Raw genomic sequence first — 19,418 nt, forward strand, 5'->3', positions numbered from 1 at the left:
GATATTAAATCCGGAAACATCAGGGTTTGCAATCAGATGCCTGCTCTCGAGATTGTTACAAGCCAGCTGAAGACCCCAATGCCAAACACCAGGACAGTGGAGGGGAGCCAACCAATTAATCGGCAGGAACAACAAGGTCATCGATTTCTGTGCCATCTTCAACACAGCAAACTGCCCCAAAATGCTTTCCAGGAGTCTCAATGGAGCAAGGAGATGAAAAAAAGCATGATCAAAGAGGCAGTTTGAAGGAGTGTCAGAGACTGAGGGAAGAAAGGGGGCCCCACTGGTGAAGTGACTGAATTCAGGAAGAACCGAGGACAGAATGGAGGTGAAACCATTATATGTGAAGGTCAAGGCTGGAGGAGACTACACTAGACCATTTTAATGGATACTCCAAATGTTCTATATTCGAATTGAAACCTTTCAAACAAAGCAAAATCTCTTCCCTTTTCCCATTGATATAATGGTTGATTAGAAGACAGCACCGAAGTCAACAGCTGGGATTTCTGCTCAGTAGCCATCCCAGAGGCTCAGTTGCAAACACATCTGCAACTTGCCCATGAGGTCAATGCAAGAGAAACCAGAAGAAGCCAATAGCCGAGGGGGAAAAGTGGGACATGCCTGTGGGATTTGGCGTCTGCAAGTACAAGTATGGCACTATCCCAGACACACGTTGGTTCCAAGGCTAATGAAAAGTTTCTGAAGGGCGAGTCATGACATTGCAATGCCCATGATTACCAAAAAAACAAGGACATGGAGTGAAATCGAGCACCCACAGGCTTTCAGACTGCTTCTTCCTCACAGCTATCAGGCTCCTGAATGAGCCCAATATCATTCTCATGCTGTCCTTGCTCGGTACTAATTGAAATTCACCCCCCCTCCCCTTTTGTAATTCTACATCCTGTAATTGTTCTTTTGCCCTTCGCGGTTAGAATTCTCACACAAGAATCCCTCTGACTGGCTAATTAAAACTCCAAACATCACACAATTTCAATTTACACCGTGCCCACTCAAACTCCGTTTAAATTAGGTTTTCACTGACATATTCCCATAAAACAAACTATTCTAGCCAGAAAAAAGGTTGGGAAAAAGGCAGATCATTGCAACAGCAAATTAATTTACTGAAGATTGAATCAGAAATAAGTGCACAACCTATTCCCATTGACATTTGAGTTAAAAATTGCTTACCACACAGCGCTGTGGTGTTGCACGGACTCCTGTGCATCCCAAGTAGCAGGATGGATGCTGAATAGGTTATTTCACCTAAGCTTCTGTGGCAACTGTAGTCATGGTGATAAATCATTCCTTGCTAATGAGAAAGTAACAAATCATAATGAAAGATTTAAGAGCTGAACTCGCTCTATCCAAACTGCTGAGGGGAAACACTGCTCCAGCTCAAAAGATTCCACACCCGACAGAACACTTCGTCACATTCATTCACCTCAGCACCAACAAAGATTTTAACGAGGTGTGGGAGCCAGTCATAGAAACCTTTGCTTGTTAATTTTTCAGTGCTGAAAAGTCTCTGCCTGCAGAGAGATCCGTTTGGGCTCTTCACTCACACAGCAGAGAAACATGCCCTTTGGCCCACCATACCCAGACAAACCACTGTACGAATCCCTGCATTAGGGCCATTGCCTGCTACCTTGGTACATGGTGCTACCCCAGTGCAAATCTGTACTCCCTTGATCAACTTGCATCATGAAGAGTTGGCTTATTTGTTCATCCACTCAGGTGAGGTGCTTTAAACAGATACAGTTCTACTGTCACATGATTTACAGCCACGACCAGTCACAACCCCCAGCTTTTCATCGACTACATCTTGCATCCATCCTGATCCATTTTCAAACAGCTTGGTTCAGGTTTTCCCCAGGTGACAAATCAAAACCAGAGTGCATTTTGAGGGACTGGAGCGTGACCCCAGAAACCCGCCACCCAGAAGTGCAGCTGCAGTGTGGACAAAATGTTACCCTATATTTCAGCGTACAAGTCGACCGCAGATAGGTCGACACCCTTTTTAAGCCCAATTTTAAGGTATATCCGGCGTACAAGTCGATCCCCATTTTTCGGACTGTCCAGGCCTGCCAGGAGCAACCCAATTTGTTTTTTAAAAGCACCCCAATTGCAAATAACAAAGTTGCAAATTAAGTCATAAAAAAATAACCTGGGCCTAGCGTGCAGGAGCAGCGACAGAGTTGGAGCAGTGACATCATGCTCCAGGCAGGAGCAGAAACCTGGGCCTACCAGACAGCAGCGGCAACAGCCCACAGAGCTGGAGCGGTGCCATCATGCTCCCAGCAGGAGCAGCCAGGCAGGAATGGCAATGGCAGGGTCCCAGGTAGCGGCAGTGCTGCTGGTGGAGAATTGCTTCCAGCATCGACTTGCACGTGGAATCAACATTAATCTGGGTTTTTTTGGGGTGAATTTAAGGTCTCAAAAAGTATATTCAGTGCACAAGTCGACCCATTTTTGAGGGTTTTACGATTCACCTTATACACCAAAATGTATGGTAACATCTACTCAAAGGGGAAAGAATTTTCTGGCATTGTTCAGGGATATGTTCCCAGCCAGCCAATTGCACAAAATTGGTTGAGTGGACGTGTTTTGCATGGGAGCTGCAGAAGGGGTAGAGATGGATCTGTGACAACACTGAACTTGTGCTGGATTCCATTTGGTGTACAGTAGGACAAATCTATACACTCTGTGAGCTTCAGTGCGAGATTCCAATTTAATTTGGACGACTTCTGCTTCAGCATTTAGATAGTGTTGTCGGTAGTTTGATGCACAACCAAAAGGACTTCAGGCATTCACATGCAACAATGTTGGCTACAGTCAGCATTTCCAATCCTTGAGGCCACTGGCTTGAAAGATTACAGGGGGCCCAAGGGACCTGGGAGTTAGAAAGTAAAACACATTCAGCCCATGCCTGTAGATATCCTTAATATGCAGATCCAAGACTTTGAGATTGGGAGCCATTAATCCACAATTGTCAAGTTTTCCCTCAGGAATTAGCAATACTCAAGTAGAGTACAGGTAGTGTTTGGCTGAAGCCTCAGTTCCTGGAGCTGAGCTTTCGTTTGGACTAGTTCAATACATTTTTGGGTTTGAAGAGAATCAAAAAATAAATGGACTAGCATGGGCAGAGGTAAAGATTAGCTACAGAGCACAATTTGCCTACTCCTGTTCTGCATTCAATGTTGTGCACACGTTTACCCAACGTAGAGGGGTGGATTGGTAATTGAATCCAGAGGGCTCTTTGCAAGCTGATCAGTTTTGGAATTTGACCCAAAATGGAGCATCCCCTCTGAAGTCAGCGTCCATCTCAACAAGGTAGCAACGACCAACGAGAACTCCATCGCCAACTGATTATTGGCATTTAGACATATTGCAACATAACAGGCCCTTTCAGCCCTTGAGCCCGTGCCACTCAATTGACCTACAAATCCCAGAATGTTTTTGGAGGGTGGGAGGAAACTGGAGCACCTGGAGGAAACCCACGTAGACAGAGAGAACATACAAACTTCTTACAGACAGCGCGGGATTTGAACCCCGGTCCCAATTGCTGTAAGTGTTGTGCTACCCGCCACGTTAACAGTGTTGTCACTTGCCTATAAAATGGAACCAGCTCCTGAACAGGTTCCCTGGAGTTGCTTCAAGTTATTTATTTATGTAGCACATTTTATTTCAACTTGCATTGACCAAACCAAGGTAAACAATCAAAACTAATACATTTAAGGTGTTATAAATAGACAATTGCAGTGAATAGTGTCGGAGGTTAGGAATGTACAAAGGGTTTCAGACGTTAAACACAAATGACAGAAGGTACATTTTTAAACCTGTATTTAAAGCAGTTGAGGGAGGGGGCTAGTTGCACAGTCGGAATGCCGTTCCAGTTTGGGGGCTGCAATTACAAAGGCCCAGTCTTCCTTCTGTGTGCACTTAGTGCATGGAAAAGTCAGGCATCCTGCTGTAGCTGAGTAAGCAGATCGGAGATATTGGGGGGGGGGGGGGCAAGTTTGTTGAGGGCCTTATAAATAGCAGCAGCTTGAAGTTGATTCTGAGCCGCACCAGCAGCCACTGGAGGGAGGCCAGAATTGGGGCGATGTGATCCCGCTTCTTGGCACCTGTCAGGACCCTAGCTGTGACATTCTGAACCAACTGGAGGAGGATTAGGGAGGACTGGCTAATCCCAGTGTATAGAGTTTAGTGTAACCCAGACATGAGAAGATAAGGGTGTGAAATAACCCTTTTGAGGTCCTTGAGTGAGAGGAAGATTTAACAATGGTGCAGAGCTGGTGAAACCAGGCCTTCACCACAGCGTTGACCCACTTGTCAATTTTTTTTAATTTTAAAAAATTTTCTTAAAAAATATGGAACGGTTCACGAATTTGCGTGTCATCCTTGCGCAGGGGCCATGCTAATCTTCTCTGTATTGTTCCAATTTTAGTACATGTGCTGGCGAAGCGAGCACCTTGTCAAATTTGAAGACAGGGTCCCCAAGGGATTTAACATGGGGTTTAGTAAGAGTGGATAGGTTACCTAGGGAGTCATGTAACTTTTTTGGTGAAATTAGGGGGGGGGCCAATTAGGATGATCTCAGATTTTGTCTCATTAAGTTGAAGTTGTGGGTCATCCAGTATTTTGTTTTCCAGACAATTGGTGATTTTTTTTGGGGGACTGGTCATCCAGTTTTAGGGGAGGTAGAACTGGGTGTCATCAGTGTAACAGTGGAAGGAGATGTCACATTTCTGCGTGACATGGCCAAGGGAGAGTAGGTACAGCGAGAGAAGAATGGGGCTAAAGATGGACCCTTGCGGAACCCTGCAGGAGAGGGGGTGGCTGAGACAGATGTGCAGTTCCCATGCTGACCGTGAAATCCATCAGAAAGGCAAGATTTCAACCACGCCATTTGATGCCAACCTCCTGCTGGAGAGTCTAGTGGGGTCAAGGTTAGGTTTTTTTCAGAAGGGGTTGAACCACTGCACATTTGAACAGAGCCAGTGGTTAGGGAGCTGTTGAAGCTGGAGCGGATGCTCGGACCCGCATTGTTGAAGACATCCTTCAGGTAGGCGGTAGGAGGCAGGTTGTAGGTTTGATGGAAAACATGACCTTTTTGAGGGTGGGTAATGTGAGGGGACTGAAGTCGTTCAGGCCATGCGGTTCAGTTAGGTTACGGGTGGTGGGGGAGGGATGTTTTTTCCTAATGTTCTCAACTTTGTCGATGAAGAATTTTTAAAATTCTTCACATTTGGCAGGGATGGGTCCAGCCTTCCAGTTGCTGACATCACACTGGGTGAACACCAACCCATTCAACCTTTCTGGGTTTTACCTCGTTCCGGCACCATCTTTGGGAGTTTCCCTTTCATTCTTGTATCTCATGAAAAGCCTTCATATCCTTTTTAAAAACATACCAGAACTGTGCACAATGTGTCATACAAATTTCCATTCATGTTTAACTTATGCCTTTTAATTCCATCCCACAAGAGAATGGCAGCGGTAACTGCCCTGTTTAATCCTCACTGCCACTTGGAGTGTTGTGTGCATATAGCCCTGATGTTTTACGAGATCAATCTTAATCAACAACCACCATACCTCTGCTTTTGGGGATTAAAAACAGCTATTTGCAAAATAAAATTAATTTTACTTCCCACGATGATGGATTTTAATCCAAGTTCTGTTAAAGACAAAGTACAGAACACAATTTTATAAAGGAGAATCATGTTTATTCACTATACAAAGGAGGAAACAGCATGAATAGCTGTAAATTATTGATTTATAGACAAATATGCATAATTCTGTCAACCAGCTAATGACTAGATACCTGCAACATACTAATCTGAAAGCATGAGTGGCAGCTGGTCGGAATCATCTTGGAGAAAGCTCCAAACTTTGTCCATACATCAGTTTAAAATGTCACAGCAGTCATTATGGATAACACGACCGATTTCTGTTCAACTTCCCACCCCTTTTTCAAATGGTCATGAGTTATTACCATTTTACTGGCTGCGATAATCACTCCAAATAGAAATGTCCTTGGAAAACAATGACCTGCATTAGAAACATGGTTGCACCACCAATACTGTCACAAGTTCCTTGGAATCCAATGTGCACAGACAGTTGTGGGTGCATTCGTGACTGGCAGTCTCAGTCATCTGTCTGTCAAACTAAAGAGTTTTTGAATGGAAAAAAATATATTCAGATGCCTGGTTCAGATTAATTGGCCCAAGAGTGTAGAGTCGATTTTCCTTTAAAAAAATGGTTTTATTCCTTTTCACTTTCACTCTCTGTGTGCAAGTCCTCTCCAGAATCTTCACTGACTTCTTTATCTATATGCATTTTTGGGTCATCCACACTCTCTTCGATCTCATTTTCCCAGTTCTCCTGGTATTAAAACATTAGATAAATGTTACAAAATTTTGCAAAGAAATAGTTTGCACACCCAACAGTGGGGCTGCGAATAGTACCCAAAGGTACAGTAAAAACCCATTACCAAACAACCGACAAAAAAAAGAGGAAAATAAATGTTTAAAATTGGCATGCTTCGCCATTAGTTCACCAATCCACACAACATGCAACCTCAAACAATGGGAAAATTCACTTATCTGGCATCTATCAATCACCACAGGTACCGGATACCAGGGGTTTTACTGTATTTTCTTGACAGATCACCAATCCCATTTGTTTTCCATATTGGCCACACGCATTGAACAGAGTCCGATAATATTAGCTCATTGAAATGCTGCAACTAGGCAATCATTAACTGTAAAATTTAGTCTGAAATGTTTAAGCTGGGACTTTTTTTCTTTAGAGCTTGGAAGGATGAGCGGCATAGATAGGATGGACAGCCAGCGCACCGTTTCCCAGAGCAGGATCAGCCAACACCAGAGGACACATGCACAAAGATTATGGGAGGGAAATGTGTGCGCACACAGTTGAGGGTGCCTGGAATGCCTTGCTGGGGATGGTGGTGGAAGATGATTGGGGGCATTTATTAAGTATTTTTTTTAAGGAAGGAATATATGGGTCACCACCACACTGCTGTGTTGTTCTACGTTTCTAAACACCTACTAAAATTCTGTTGCACAGTAGTCCACTGATTCGCTTCACCTGCACTTCAACCTCTTCATTGCACGTCCCAAAAATGAAATGCAATCTTTACACTATACCTGATAATAAAATAAAATTGGCGGCACTTCTGGAGCTGCTATAACGCCAGCACTGCCTCGGGTTTGGACCCGAGGGGAGCAGAAACACAGCACTCCCGCAGAATCCAATTGCCCAGTCCGACAGCCATCAGCTTCATACAGGGTTTGAATGGCCCGTGAAAGGAACCATTGGTTTTACTTAAAATCCCGCGACTGTAGGGTCTGCACCCAAAATGGTGGTGGCTATCGGCACCATCCGTGAGGGTTTGTAGACTCCAGGGAAGCAGAGGACTGACATAGGGCCTCAGAAAACAGGGAGGATACCCTCCATCTGAGGAGAAGCAGAGGAGACAGCCCACAGGTCAATGACCACAGCAGCGGACCAGTGAGGGGTTCTGTGGCTGAATGACCCACAGAGGCAGCAGGCTGTTGGTGACTCGAAGCAAGACACCCATGGAGGCTGTGGGCTGCTAGAGAATGAGGTCAAGGGACTCGCTCGCACTGGACTGTGGACTGCTGGAGACTGGTTCGAAATTGGCTGAAGGGATTTGATTGGATTGGACTGGACTCTGTGTGGCTATAGAGTGTACAGGAGTGGTGGAGGTGAATCCACAAACACTCAGTGTCCCTGGTATGAACTCTATTTTCATTCTTTCTCTGACCACAAGAGGTGCTTCAGGTAATTTCTGCAGATGGCAAATCTGGCTGTCTTAAAGTAGGCAAAAGAAATTTCATGTAATACGACAGTTTTTATTACGACAATAAATTGAATCTTGAAAATGGCAGTGATCGAGAGGGGTCACGTGATGGAGTAGTGGCCGGACGGTGAACTCCAGCCCCCTCCAGAAAAGTCGGGAAAAACAAAGGAAAACAAAGGCACAGAAATAAAAGTTACAGAAAAGTGAGTATAAAGGTGGAAAGAAAATGGCGACAAAAAAAGAAAAATCGAAAGCAACGGTAAGAAGAGAGGAAGAGAAGACAAAGGAGGAAAAAGGTGAAGGCCTTACCTGTGCGAAGAGGCCCGCTGCGGAGAGAGAAACCCGCTCCCTCAGGTCGGTAAATAATGGACTACAAAAATGGCTCGCTGAGCCGAGTAAAAGTGCGCAACCGCGCATGCGCGATTCTTCGCGCATGCACGATGCGAATGAAAAAAAACACACCGACGGGAGGGGGGACCAGCTGGGGAGTCGATCTCCACAGCCGGCAACGACAGCTGCAGAACACCTGCAGCAAGAAGAGACCACAGAAGACAATAGAAACAAGAAAGAAGAGGAGGAAAGGGCAACAAAGAAACAACAGATGGTCAACCCAGAGGAAGAAGAAGAGGAAGAGGAAGAGTACGGTGAAATAGAAGAAGAAAAGAAAGGCAAGATAAAGGATATACTTTCTCTTATTAAAGGATACATGGAGTCATTTAAAGAATGGCAAACACAGGAATTTAAGGATTTAATAAAAAGAATAAACAACACAGAAGAGAAAATGAATAAAATAGAGATGACCTTAACAGAAATGGGAAAGAAAATGGACAAGATGGAAGAGCGGGCAGTAGCAGCAGAAATGGAGGTAGAAGACTTAAAAAAGAAATTGGAGAAATCTAATAAAAAAACTAAAGAGACACAAGAACTACTAGCTCAAAAAATAGATACAATGGAAAACCATAACAGAAGAAATAACATAAAGATAGTGGGCCTTAAGGAAGATGAAGAAGGCAAGAATATGAGGGAGTTTATAAAAGAGTGGATCCCTAAGACCCTAGGATGTCCAGAACTACAGCAAGAAATGGAAATAGAAAGGGCACATAGAGTATTGGCCTCTAAACCACAACCACAACAAAAACCAAGATCTATTGTAGTAAAATTCCTAAGATATACTACAAGAGAAAAGGTACTGGAGAAGACAATGGAAAAAGTAAGAGAGGGCAACAAACCACTGGAGTATAAAGGGCAAAAAATCTTCATTTATCCAGATATAAGTTTTGAACTCCTAAAGAAGAGAAAAGAGTTCAATACAGCAAAGGCGATTTTATGGAAGAAAGGGTATAAATTTATACTAAAGCATCCAGCGGTATTGAAAATATTTATTCCAGGACAACAAAACAGACTATTCTCGGATCCAGAAGAAGCACAAAAATTTGCAGAACAATTACAAAAATAGACTGAGGGAGGAAGACGGGTAATGAGAGTTAAAATGATCACGATTGATATGTATGTGGGTAAAGACAAAAATAGACTGAGGGATGAAGACGGGTAATGAGAGTAAAAATGATCACGATTGATATGTATGCGGGTAAAGAGGTATAAGAGTGAAGAGAGATAATGTGCATACGTGAATGTATCTGTACTTAGAGGAAAATATAGATAGTATAGACAAGAATTAATAAGGGAAGGTAATGGAATAGAGAGAATAAGGAGGGAATTAAAAGAGTGACCTTTGTGACATATGAAAAGTGAAATCTTTTCTGGGGGAGGCGGGGTGAGGGGAAATAGCGGTCACTGCAAAATCAGTTGACGCTTGCGAGTGGATTCGCAAATCCAAATGGAGAGGGGAGATGTGGTTGTCCGACAAGGGATAAAGGACAACTCAGGAGGGGAAGGGGAGATTGGGGATAAAGAAGATAGAAATAGGAGAATAAGGAAAATGTTGGAAGTTGTAGGAATGTTGTCTTATAAAGAGTTGAAAATAAGAAAACAGAAATGGAAAAGGAGGAAAGGTAATGATGGAAAAACGGAAAGAGAAGATAAACAAAATATAAAATGGCTACGCTGAACTATATGACTTTAAATATTAATGGAATACATAACCAAATTAAAAGGAAGAAACTACTAAATTTAAATGAATAAATGTATTCCATTAGAAAAAATAACATATAGGTTAAGAAATAATATTGAAATATTCGAACAAGTATAGGAGCCTTACATTAAATACAATAGCAAAAACCTACCAGGGACAAACATTACCTAAGTTGATGGAAGGAGAAGGAAAGAAAAGAATGGACTCAGTAGAATTTCTGGTGTATTTTTGTTGAATGACAACATTGTCTGACTGGCTTAATGCAACCTAGATTGTATACCTAAAATGGATGAGAGGGGGGGGTGGGGGGGTGGCTTGGGAGGAGGGGGGGGGGGGGGGGGTGGGGGAGAAAAAGACAATGTATATGTGTGAAAAAGAAAAAGTGTATATCATGGCTAATGTGATTTATGGTGTGAAAAATAAAAAAATTTAAAAAAAAAATGGCAGTGATCTTACAGGCTAGCTCATGCATCTGCCTAGTTTACTATGGGCAGTCCAAGACAGGAACAGGCCCTCTAGCTCACATTTCTGTGCAAAATAAGGGCCAAATCACAAAATCTGCTGCATTGCCTCAAAATTCATGTGGTATCAAGAAGGTTCTTGTACTACTGTTTTAACAGCCCATTCCAGACATTGACCACTCTGCAAAATATTTGCTCTGCACATCTCCTACTACCTTAACTGCAAGTCCCCTTGTGTGTGACACTTTTGCCCTGGGGAAAAGATGCAGACTCCATCCCATAAATAACTCTCACGATGTTATAAACCTCTATCAGGTTCCTATGCTCCAGAGAATACAATTCATTTGTCCATCTCTCCACATACACCTTCTAAACCACACCATGCCCTGGTAAACCTCTTCTGTGCCCTCTCCAAAGTCTCCACTGCCTCCCTGTTGTGGGGTAACCAGAATTGCACACAGTATTCCAAGTGCAGCCTAACCAAATTTTATATAACTGCAACATGACCTCCTTTTAAACTCAATGGCCTTCCCAATGAAGCCAAGTTTGCCATCCTTCATACTGGAACATGTGGTTTCTGACTCTCATTAGTTGAACAATTGCCACTTATCTGTTGTGGGCTTTCCAGCTGCTCCAAGTTTATATTCCTTAGCTCCTGTCTAATCACGTCCTCCCCCAACTTTTCTACAGGGCCCAGGTTTATCTTTATTCATGAGCATCTTCCCAAAATGTTCCCCCACTGAAACTCATCACCAAGCCAGGGGCTCATTTACCAATACAAGGCAGACCATCGCCCCCTCCCTGCTTGGTTGGGCTATCTACATACAAAATTCTCCTGCGCCTGCTTATCCAAGTGTTTGACATGAAGGACTTCCCAGTCAATGCTGGGGAAATCAAATCTCCCTCCATGACAACCTTGTGGCTTCTGTAACTTTCCATAATCAGTCTGCATTCTTGCTCCTCCACCCCCAATGGCTGCTGGAAGAACTACAGCACAGCCCAAGAGTGATTTGCACCTTTCTTATTTCTAATCTCCACCCATAATGCCTCAGCAGTTGAGCCCACCATTTGGGTCCTCTGAGTGCAGCTGTGATAGGAGCAACTGCTCCACCTCTAACATCCTCCTTTGTCCAATCTAAAACGTCAAAACTTAACAATCCCAAGTGATTTAGAGGGTAATAATCATCCAAATAGCCCCAGTGCAATCCACAATGTAGAATTTGTGCCCATACCAAATGCAACACAGTTTAGCACTACTGAAATAGTGCTATAGCCTAGAACACCCGAATATTGCCTGCTTTGGCGATGCTTTTAACTAGGAAATTATGAGAGCCACATATTATGGGGAACAGTACACACTTTTCAGTGCTGAAATTAAAAGAGTGCAAAATAATTTGGCTAAATGACTAATTAACTCAGAATTGAGACCACCCATTGAAGCAAAAATGAACTGCCAAGTGGGAAAAGTTTCACTAACTTAGCAAGACCAATCACATCCACCAAAAGGAAACTTCCATAAGGCTTTTGTGACTTGTTAAACTTACATCAGATTCCTGATCTTCCATGAGTTCGTGCTCGGAATTTTCATCTTCTGATGACGCTAAACCCAAAAACAAAAATTAATGCCAATGACCTGCAATATCACCTGCATTCTCACAGCTCTCTCTGCTTAAGGCATCAAGAGTTGGCCAGAAAGCTTATTGAAAACCACCTCTATTCTTAAGAAGTGTTTGGGGGTAATGAGACAAATGTGAATTTGAGAAATTACTATTATCAGATGCCTGAGTACAGTCTCCATTTAGATAATCAAGATCCAAATGGCAAATTCAGCAGGTCTGGGAATGTTTGCTAATGGGAAAACTGCTTCTGGCCAGCAGTCACCACATTCCTCCCTCTCCCCCACCTTATTTAGAGAAACAATTTCAGCAAGTTCATTAGTTCGATAAACAGCAAAACATTAGAATTTGTACAGTTAAGCATTCACTGTTGTTGATGAGTGTTAATGTGTTCTTTCATTCAATCTGAGCTGCCATGAAATAAGCAGCCAGAAAGCGCAAAGAAACTTGATCTTGCATCTCAGTGAATTACCCAGAAAGCTAGTGTCAAACTTTAGGTCTGTCAGTAGATGCATTTTCAGCCTCTCATTTCTTCCAATAGAGCAACAGACTGATTCTAAAATATGAATGGCAGTACTCTATTATTCCAGAGTCCCAACCTTTCTCCCAAGCTGCTTCCAGCAGCTGTACCTACAGATTGTGGAGGTCTGCAGTCTGTGCTTACCTTCTGCGTAAACTAGTTTTGGTGACTGGATCACAGTGCTGGCATCCTGTGCACGCTTTGATGCTGCAACCTAAATGATATCAAAACATCCACTGAGTTTGGGAAATTTTGACACTTAAACAATTGCAGGAATTTACATTTGAGAAATGTGGAAGACAGTCTTGCAATTGTAAGTTACCTTTCACAGCCCTTCCATGAAAATGCATTGTCGCCATTCAAGTTTTTCTGAAGCGTCATTATTCTAATGCAGCAGCTTATTTGTACACAATGGGGCTAAAAACAAATCCGCAGAAACCACCAGATAACCTGCTTCTGGATTCACACTATGGCAGGGTAACAGTGAAGGATCTTGACATTTAGTCAGATGCAACAGACAGGTTTAATTCCTGGAGCTGTACCAGAAACTGCAGATGCTGGAATCTGAAGCTAAATACAATCTGCCGGAGGAACTCAGTGGGTCAAGCAGCAATGGGAGAAAGGTGGTCGAGCAGTCTCCATAAATGATTTCACCTCAATATGGGTGGCATGGTTAGCGCAATGCTATTCCAGTGCCAGCAAACCTGGGTTCGAATGTGGCCAGTAAGGAATTTGTACATTCTCCCTGTGTCTGCGTGGAAATAGACAGGGTGGCAAGTTAATTTGGGTAGCACAGGTTTAAATGGCCAGAACCAGTTTCCACTGTGCTGTAAATACATTTTTTAAAAATATATACTGTATTTAAAAAATATCAACTTTTTCTTTTCTCCCAGATGCCACTTGACCCACTGGAGCAATCTACACAGTAATGAACTGAAAGAAGTCTGCTTATCTTTTTTTTAGGCCAGCACAGAAATAGGCCAAATGTTGGCCTTGCATTGTTTTCAGATTCCAAAAGGGCATAAATCTACTGGAGGTCATTGGAATGACAAATCTTACCTGGGCACTGAGAAGATAAAGCTTGCCATGCAGGCGGGAAAGCTTCTGCAGGGTTTTCACTCTGCTCTCCATCATCTGATGTAACATCCCGAGTTGTGGCACAAGGTCGGGCAGCTGCAGGGTGAAATTAACCACATTAGTGCTCGCCAGAACTGAGGAATACCAACATTGAAGCATAACCCGTCAGTAAATCCTTCAGGTTGCTAAACCAGATCAGTAACTAATCTCAATTTCTGCAGCGCCATCTTCCCAAGATTTCTTCCAAAAAGGGAAATTCCCAAAAGACTCTCGTCAGAGTTAATTGTCATTGATGAGAATCATTAATACGGTTTTCCTTCATCAAATGGTAGACTGTTTCTATCATTTGTAAAACACAAAAGTCTGCAGGACACAGAGGTTGGATCAAAAACAAACAACGTTGGAGAAACTCCAGCAGGACAAACAGTGGACTTTATATAGCAACGGAAGATACATAACCAACATTTCAGGATTGAGCCCTTCAAGGTATGGAAAAATGTCTGCAGGCACACAAACAAATGGTAGGGGTAGGAGCCCAGTCCCAAAGATAGGATAAGGGAAAGGAGGGCACATCTGGAAACAGGGAGGGGGAGGGATTGCTCTGTGAAAAGAGAGGGGTGGAAAGCTGACAAAGGGAGAGAGAACGGAGAGTAGTTGTGCATCAACCAGAGGTGATGCTAATGCCATCTGGTTGGAGAGTGCGCAGATGGAAAAATCAAATGGTGTTCCTCCAACTTATAGGTGGTCTTGGTGGAATAGTGCAGACGTGAGCATGGGAGTGGGGCACAGAATTGAAACGGTTGATCACTGGGAGATCCCTATAACTGATGTGGACAGAGCCAAGGTGCTCAGTGAAGTCATCTCCCAGTCTGCGCCCAGTCTCTCCGATGTAGAGAAGGCCACAAAGGAAGCACTGGATGCAGATCACTCCTGCAGATACAAAAGTGAGGTGTTGCTTCACTTGAAAGGACTGCTTGTGGCCCCCAAATGGCGGTGAGAGAGGAGGTGTGGGCACAAGAGTGGCACTTCATGGGGTCACAGTTCATTTCCGCATCTCCAGTCTTTCCCTTCTGAATTTCAAAAATACAAAGCGTACAGGTTCGCACACATTTCCTTCAGCAGTCAGAATATACAGTCATGCACAACATTCAAACATGATAAAAAGGGTTCTAAATATTAACTGTTTTCCTTTATTCAATCCAACATGCCATTAGAAGAGCAAGCAGAAAGCGCAAGGAATTTGATCTCACACCAGAAAAATAAACCAGGAAGCCACTGCTGGTGCTTCATGGCTGGTCAATAGGTGCACAATTGGCTGTTTCCCATCTGTTAATGGTCTACAAGCTAAACAAAATTTTACAATTATTGAAGAGCGAGAACATCCCAAATCAGCTACTAAATCGATTTAACATTTTTTAATATATAGAATTACCAAAGTTGAATAAATCAAACTGCATGTGACCAAGTTGCATTCAGATTGGGAAAGTTGCATTCAGATTGGGAAGATGGAGGAAATTGGGTAGCGCCAAGGAGGTGTGCACTGCACATTGGTAGGAACAGTTTAAAGGCTCAATGCAACAGGCCTTTGTGAAGTCCAAGAGCTGGCATTAGAATTTCAGTGCAACTCATAGAAAAGGATACGGATTGCTAAGCAAGCATTTCTTCTATCATCTGCAAGTCAATACTTGCTCGAGCCCAAAGTTCCTCCTTGAAGCAAGAGTTTGGAATGAAATAAAATCCCAGTGTGATTTGCATTCATCAAATGAGTAACTCAGGTGCTGAAATGAAGGTTTTTAGAAATGGAGCAGAACAAGGCATACGGACTCTTGGGACACTGAAACCAATTCTGGGGAAAGCAAAACTCAGAAATGGGATGGTTTATACCAAAGCAAGGCTGGTTTAAGTAGTATGGCAAGGGATAGAAAACCAAGCATAATATCCAGGCAGAAACAAGGATGAAAATAAAATAAATAGTTGAATGCAAAACATCATGGCAAAGATATCAAGAGTGAAAGGCCCCAAAATAGTTAAATGTCAAAATGGAAAGCTGAAAGGTTTTACACCTTAATGTAAAAGGGGCTCAGGCGGAAACATTGACCGTCTTTTGCTTTCCATGGATGCTGCGTGGCTTGCTGAGTTTATCCAGCACTTGTGTATTTCTTGGATGTGAGAGTATAATGAGGCAAGTTTAATAAATAAGCTCAGACTACAAAATCCCCCAAAAACAAAGATCACTGGACGATGAAATGTTTTGTTTTTAGCTTGAGGGAGAAGCTCGGATCAAAAACAATGGGGATTACGATGGAACGAGGACAGAGGTGCCCAAAATAAGCTGACCAACTCAGAACAGCATGAAGGTAAGTAGTGCTGAACAGAGGAAAATGTGACATTTAGCAAAAATGGATCCCAGTGAGGAAAGATTCTAAGGGACGGACTTACCGTAGATAGAAAGGAGGCATGTTGGGTGAAGACTGCCTTTAACCACCTGACCATTAGCAAAGCACTAAGGGTAAAAGACAGGGAAAGGTCATTGAGCAAAATTCACAACCACAACTAATAATAACTGAAATGAAATGCACTGGTTTCCTAATGTGCCACAAAATATAGAAGAGTTCAGAGAACATGTTGCTACGCCAACAGAAATTCTACCAAAACCCCAGCCAAAACCAAAATTCAGGTCCAAATTAAATTCCTCCCTCGAGACTACAGTCCACGTCCACAGATCTCAGCACAAGGCTGGCAGTCTTTGAATCAAATATCAGCGCCCATGATCTGCAATTCATATCCCTTACAAAATTAATCAATTCCTCACAGATCAGGTTCTTCACAATCTCTACCACATGGTATTGAGCTTGGAAAGTGCAAGAATCTATCACTGTGGGCTGTATACATCGATACAAGGTGAAATATTTAGGGACAAGCTAGCTACTTGCATTCCATATCAATGAAGGGAATAGTGTTGTGATGTAATGCCATAAAGACACTGGCACCAAGTACAAAGACAATCCTCTGGCCATGAATAATGAAAGGTAATAAATGCTTCAGAACTGAACAGCATGCTCTTTGTCAGCCAAATGCCAGTGCTCAGAGACAGTGTGGATTGTGGCTGCTAGTCTGAACACCACATCTGATACATCGAGTGATTAGCAAGTGTGCATGGCAGTACACAGGGAAAACAAGCAGCAATGGGATTTTTAAAAAAATCAGTGCAAAATTAAAACCTCACCGATAAGGATGACTTTGTAATCGCCTTGTGATCTGCCAGGGAGGGGTGGGGTGGGAGAGAGAAAAACATGAGTTTATGTCCATGCACATCTGCCCGGAAATTCTTGCTGCGTTACAAATTATGAAGCCAAGAGCACACATTATCCATAATCAATCATGTCCCCATGGAAGGGTCTATGCACCAAGCAGTTCATTTGGTCAAATCCCTCTGCTTACATTTAATGCAGAAAAGCAGGAAGAGTAAAAAGGAAACCAGATGCCACGTAGGAGGCTACTTCAGTCAAGAGACGACTCTAATTCAGAACAATTCTACTGCATTCACACAATTAACTTTCCCTCCCGCATTTTCAATTCCTCCCAGATTCTGACAATAAACAACATGCTGAGGGCCCATTTCCAGCACCTTAATTAAACTTGCCACCAAGCACATCTTTAGGACACAGAACCATACCTAGAGGCAAGTTCACTGGGGATCAGGAGTGATACAGATTGGAACCAATTCCTTTGACCCACAATCCAAATGGACTTATTAATAATCCTACAAGAAATCCACAGTCATAAACCCACATTAGGGGTATTTTAGTGGGCAATTAAATATGGGCCTGCATGTTTTCGTGATAGGGGAGGAAACCAGAGAATCCAGTGGAATCCCATGCAATCACAGGGAAAATGTGCAAACTCTTCACAGACAGCACCCAAAGCTAGCACTGAAGCCAGGCCTCTAACACTCCAAGGTAGTGGCTCTACCAGCTACACACACCACTGTTTGGCCTTGAGCAGCAGCATAGCTGTGCTACCATCTTTCAAAATGGAGAGAAGAAAATTTAGACCCTCCTCGAAACAGAAGCTAATGCCACTATCTCTCCCACTTTGTTAACTTGAATGGAGTTCTGAATGATCCCAGCCTAGACAGAAAGGGAATCTGTGCAAATCTATCTCCTACTGAACAGATCTACAAGCACTGAACCTGGAAAGGATTACCCAGTTAACCAATGAATCCAATCACATTTTAATTTCTGGAGTGATGAATTTCTAGCTATTCAGACACAAGTGCTCTCTTTCACATGCAATAAAGCAACAAACTACAGGTGGTCCCCTACTTACGACCTACGTGACTTACGACCATCCATACACATGACTGAAAAAAAACTCTACAAATTTTTAAAAAGAAAAAATACATAAATATAAAAATTATGCATCAAGTCCTGGGGGTCCAGGAGGGCGCAGAGACTCTGCTGCCGCTCAATGTGTTGTATTTTCGGGACAAGGCGGGAAGGTGACCCAGATGCCGGTGAATAACAGGTCTTTCCAGTGCTGGGCGGGCTGTGCCGCAGCTCCAGTTTAAGAATGTGTCAGCCCAGAGTAACATACGTCTGACTTGTGTCCATTTTGAGATTTGACCAGTTACTCAGAACGAAACTTAGACACGTGTCAGGGACCACTGTACTATGTTATTTAGTGGTGTCAGTTTCACAGCATAATTTTTAAAAGTCACAACCATGAAGCAGTAATAGTGTTTTGTGCTGATGTGGTCAAATTGGATTTGTCAAATTCTCCCCTCCCCAACACTGAAACAAAGCAGAAAAAGGTCCATAAGCCAGCAACTTCACAACTGAATCATAAACGACAAAAATTTCCCACCCACACAACACAAAGCAACTGGTGGTCTGAATTGGGGGGGGGAAAGAAAAAATATATCAAACAAGCTAAGACTTCTACTTCCCCATAAAGTTAGGACCTGCAACTGTACCACTGAACAAGCACAGGCATCAAACATCTCATTTAAAAAAAAAACAAGTCAGCAGAAAGAAAGTTTAGCACCATCTTAAAACAACTACAATTGCAAAAATCTGCAAAGGCTTTCTCATTTATCTTGTGTCTCCCTGATGCTGAATTTTGGCAAATTTGGCTGCTGAGTTCCTACAATGCAACAAGATTCTATTTGAATCTGACTCAATAATGCATTTTTCTAAGCAAATTTTACCTCGTGAAGCAGTGGAACTACTGCAGTTACAGGTAACCTGGCAATGGTGGTCTTTACCAAAGCATCCTTCTTGATCTGGAGCACTTTCTGAACAAAGATAAAGAAAACAAAATTAAAATTGTCCACGTTTGTCATTATGTCATCTTTCAAAATTCTCAAAGCAATATGAAGTGGAGCCAGCTGTCAATGGAAGAACACCTCCAGTTGTTCGGCAGCCAGCTGTTTCACACCAAGAGGCCAACCACAACTGCTTTCACCTCTTCCAGTCAATTAAAAAATGTGAACAGCCAAAACGGCCAGGCCTTGAATTAACTTAGAGAAGCCTGATGGAAAACAGTCCCTTCTCTGGATAGGAGCTCAAATCTCCATTAGATGCTTAAGTTCACGTCCAGAAATAGTTGGCCAGGGTTACAGAATGAGTAATTACAATAATTTTCATTGTACACTACTGCCTTCAACCATGTTCCTGACACTTCAGGTTCCTCAGCACCATTCGGTTACTCCGTGTAGAAAAAGAGTGGAGCGAGTCCACGTTTCATCTTGGAAGTGTGACCAGGGTCCTGGATGACGACGGGGGTAAACGTGAAGTTGGATTATTTG

At 42.9% G+C, this 19,418-nt stretch overlaps 1 protein-coding gene and 2 non-coding genes across 4 annotated transcripts in view; all 3 read right to left on the bottom strand.

Annotated features, from left to right (window-relative positions):
• Nucleotides 1–4,364: 4,364 nt before the first annotated feature.
• Nucleotides 4,365–4,471, bottom strand: LOC138737792 (U6 spliceosomal RNA). Its single transcript, XR_011341234.1, has one exon. It is a non-coding gene; the product is annotated as a U6 spliceosomal RNA (small nuclear RNA).
• A 1,230-nt stretch (nt 4,472–5,701) lies between these two features.
• wdr43 (WD repeat domain 43) overlaps nt 5,702–19,418 on the bottom strand; it is a 57,392-nt gene continuing 43,675 nt past the window's right edge. For both annotated transcript variants that reach the window (XM_069887708.1, XM_069887709.1), the window contains exons 12-18: nt 18,819–18,905; nt 16,836–16,867; nt 16,049–16,112; nt 13,592–13,705; nt 12,677–12,746; nt 11,941–11,996; nt 5,702–6,381 (exon numbers count right to left, since the gene is read on the bottom strand). In XM_069887708.1, coding sequence (XP_069743809.1) covers nt 6,262–6,381; nt 11,941–11,996; nt 12,677–12,746; nt 13,592–13,705; nt 16,049–16,112; nt 16,836–16,867; nt 18,819–18,905 — 543 coding nt within the window. In that variant the 3' untranslated portion in view covers nt 5,702–6,261. The remainder of the gene's footprint in view (nt 6,382–11,940; nt 11,997–12,676; nt 12,747–13,591; nt 13,706–16,048; nt 16,113–16,835; nt 16,868–18,818; nt 18,906–19,418) is intronic.
• LOC138737837 (small nucleolar RNA SNORA31) lies at nt 12,397–12,527 on the bottom strand. Its single transcript, XR_011341267.1, has one exon. It is a non-coding gene; the product is annotated as a small nucleolar RNA SNORA31 (small nucleolar RNA).

The sequence above is a fragment of the Narcine bancroftii genome, chromosome 6 (genome assembly GCF_036971445.1).
Source record: "Narcine bancroftii isolate sNarBan1 chromosome 6, sNarBan1.hap1, whole genome shotgun sequence".
NCBI classification, from domain to species: Eukaryota; Metazoa; Chordata; class Chondrichthyes; order Torpediniformes; family Narcinidae; genus Narcine; species Narcine bancroftii.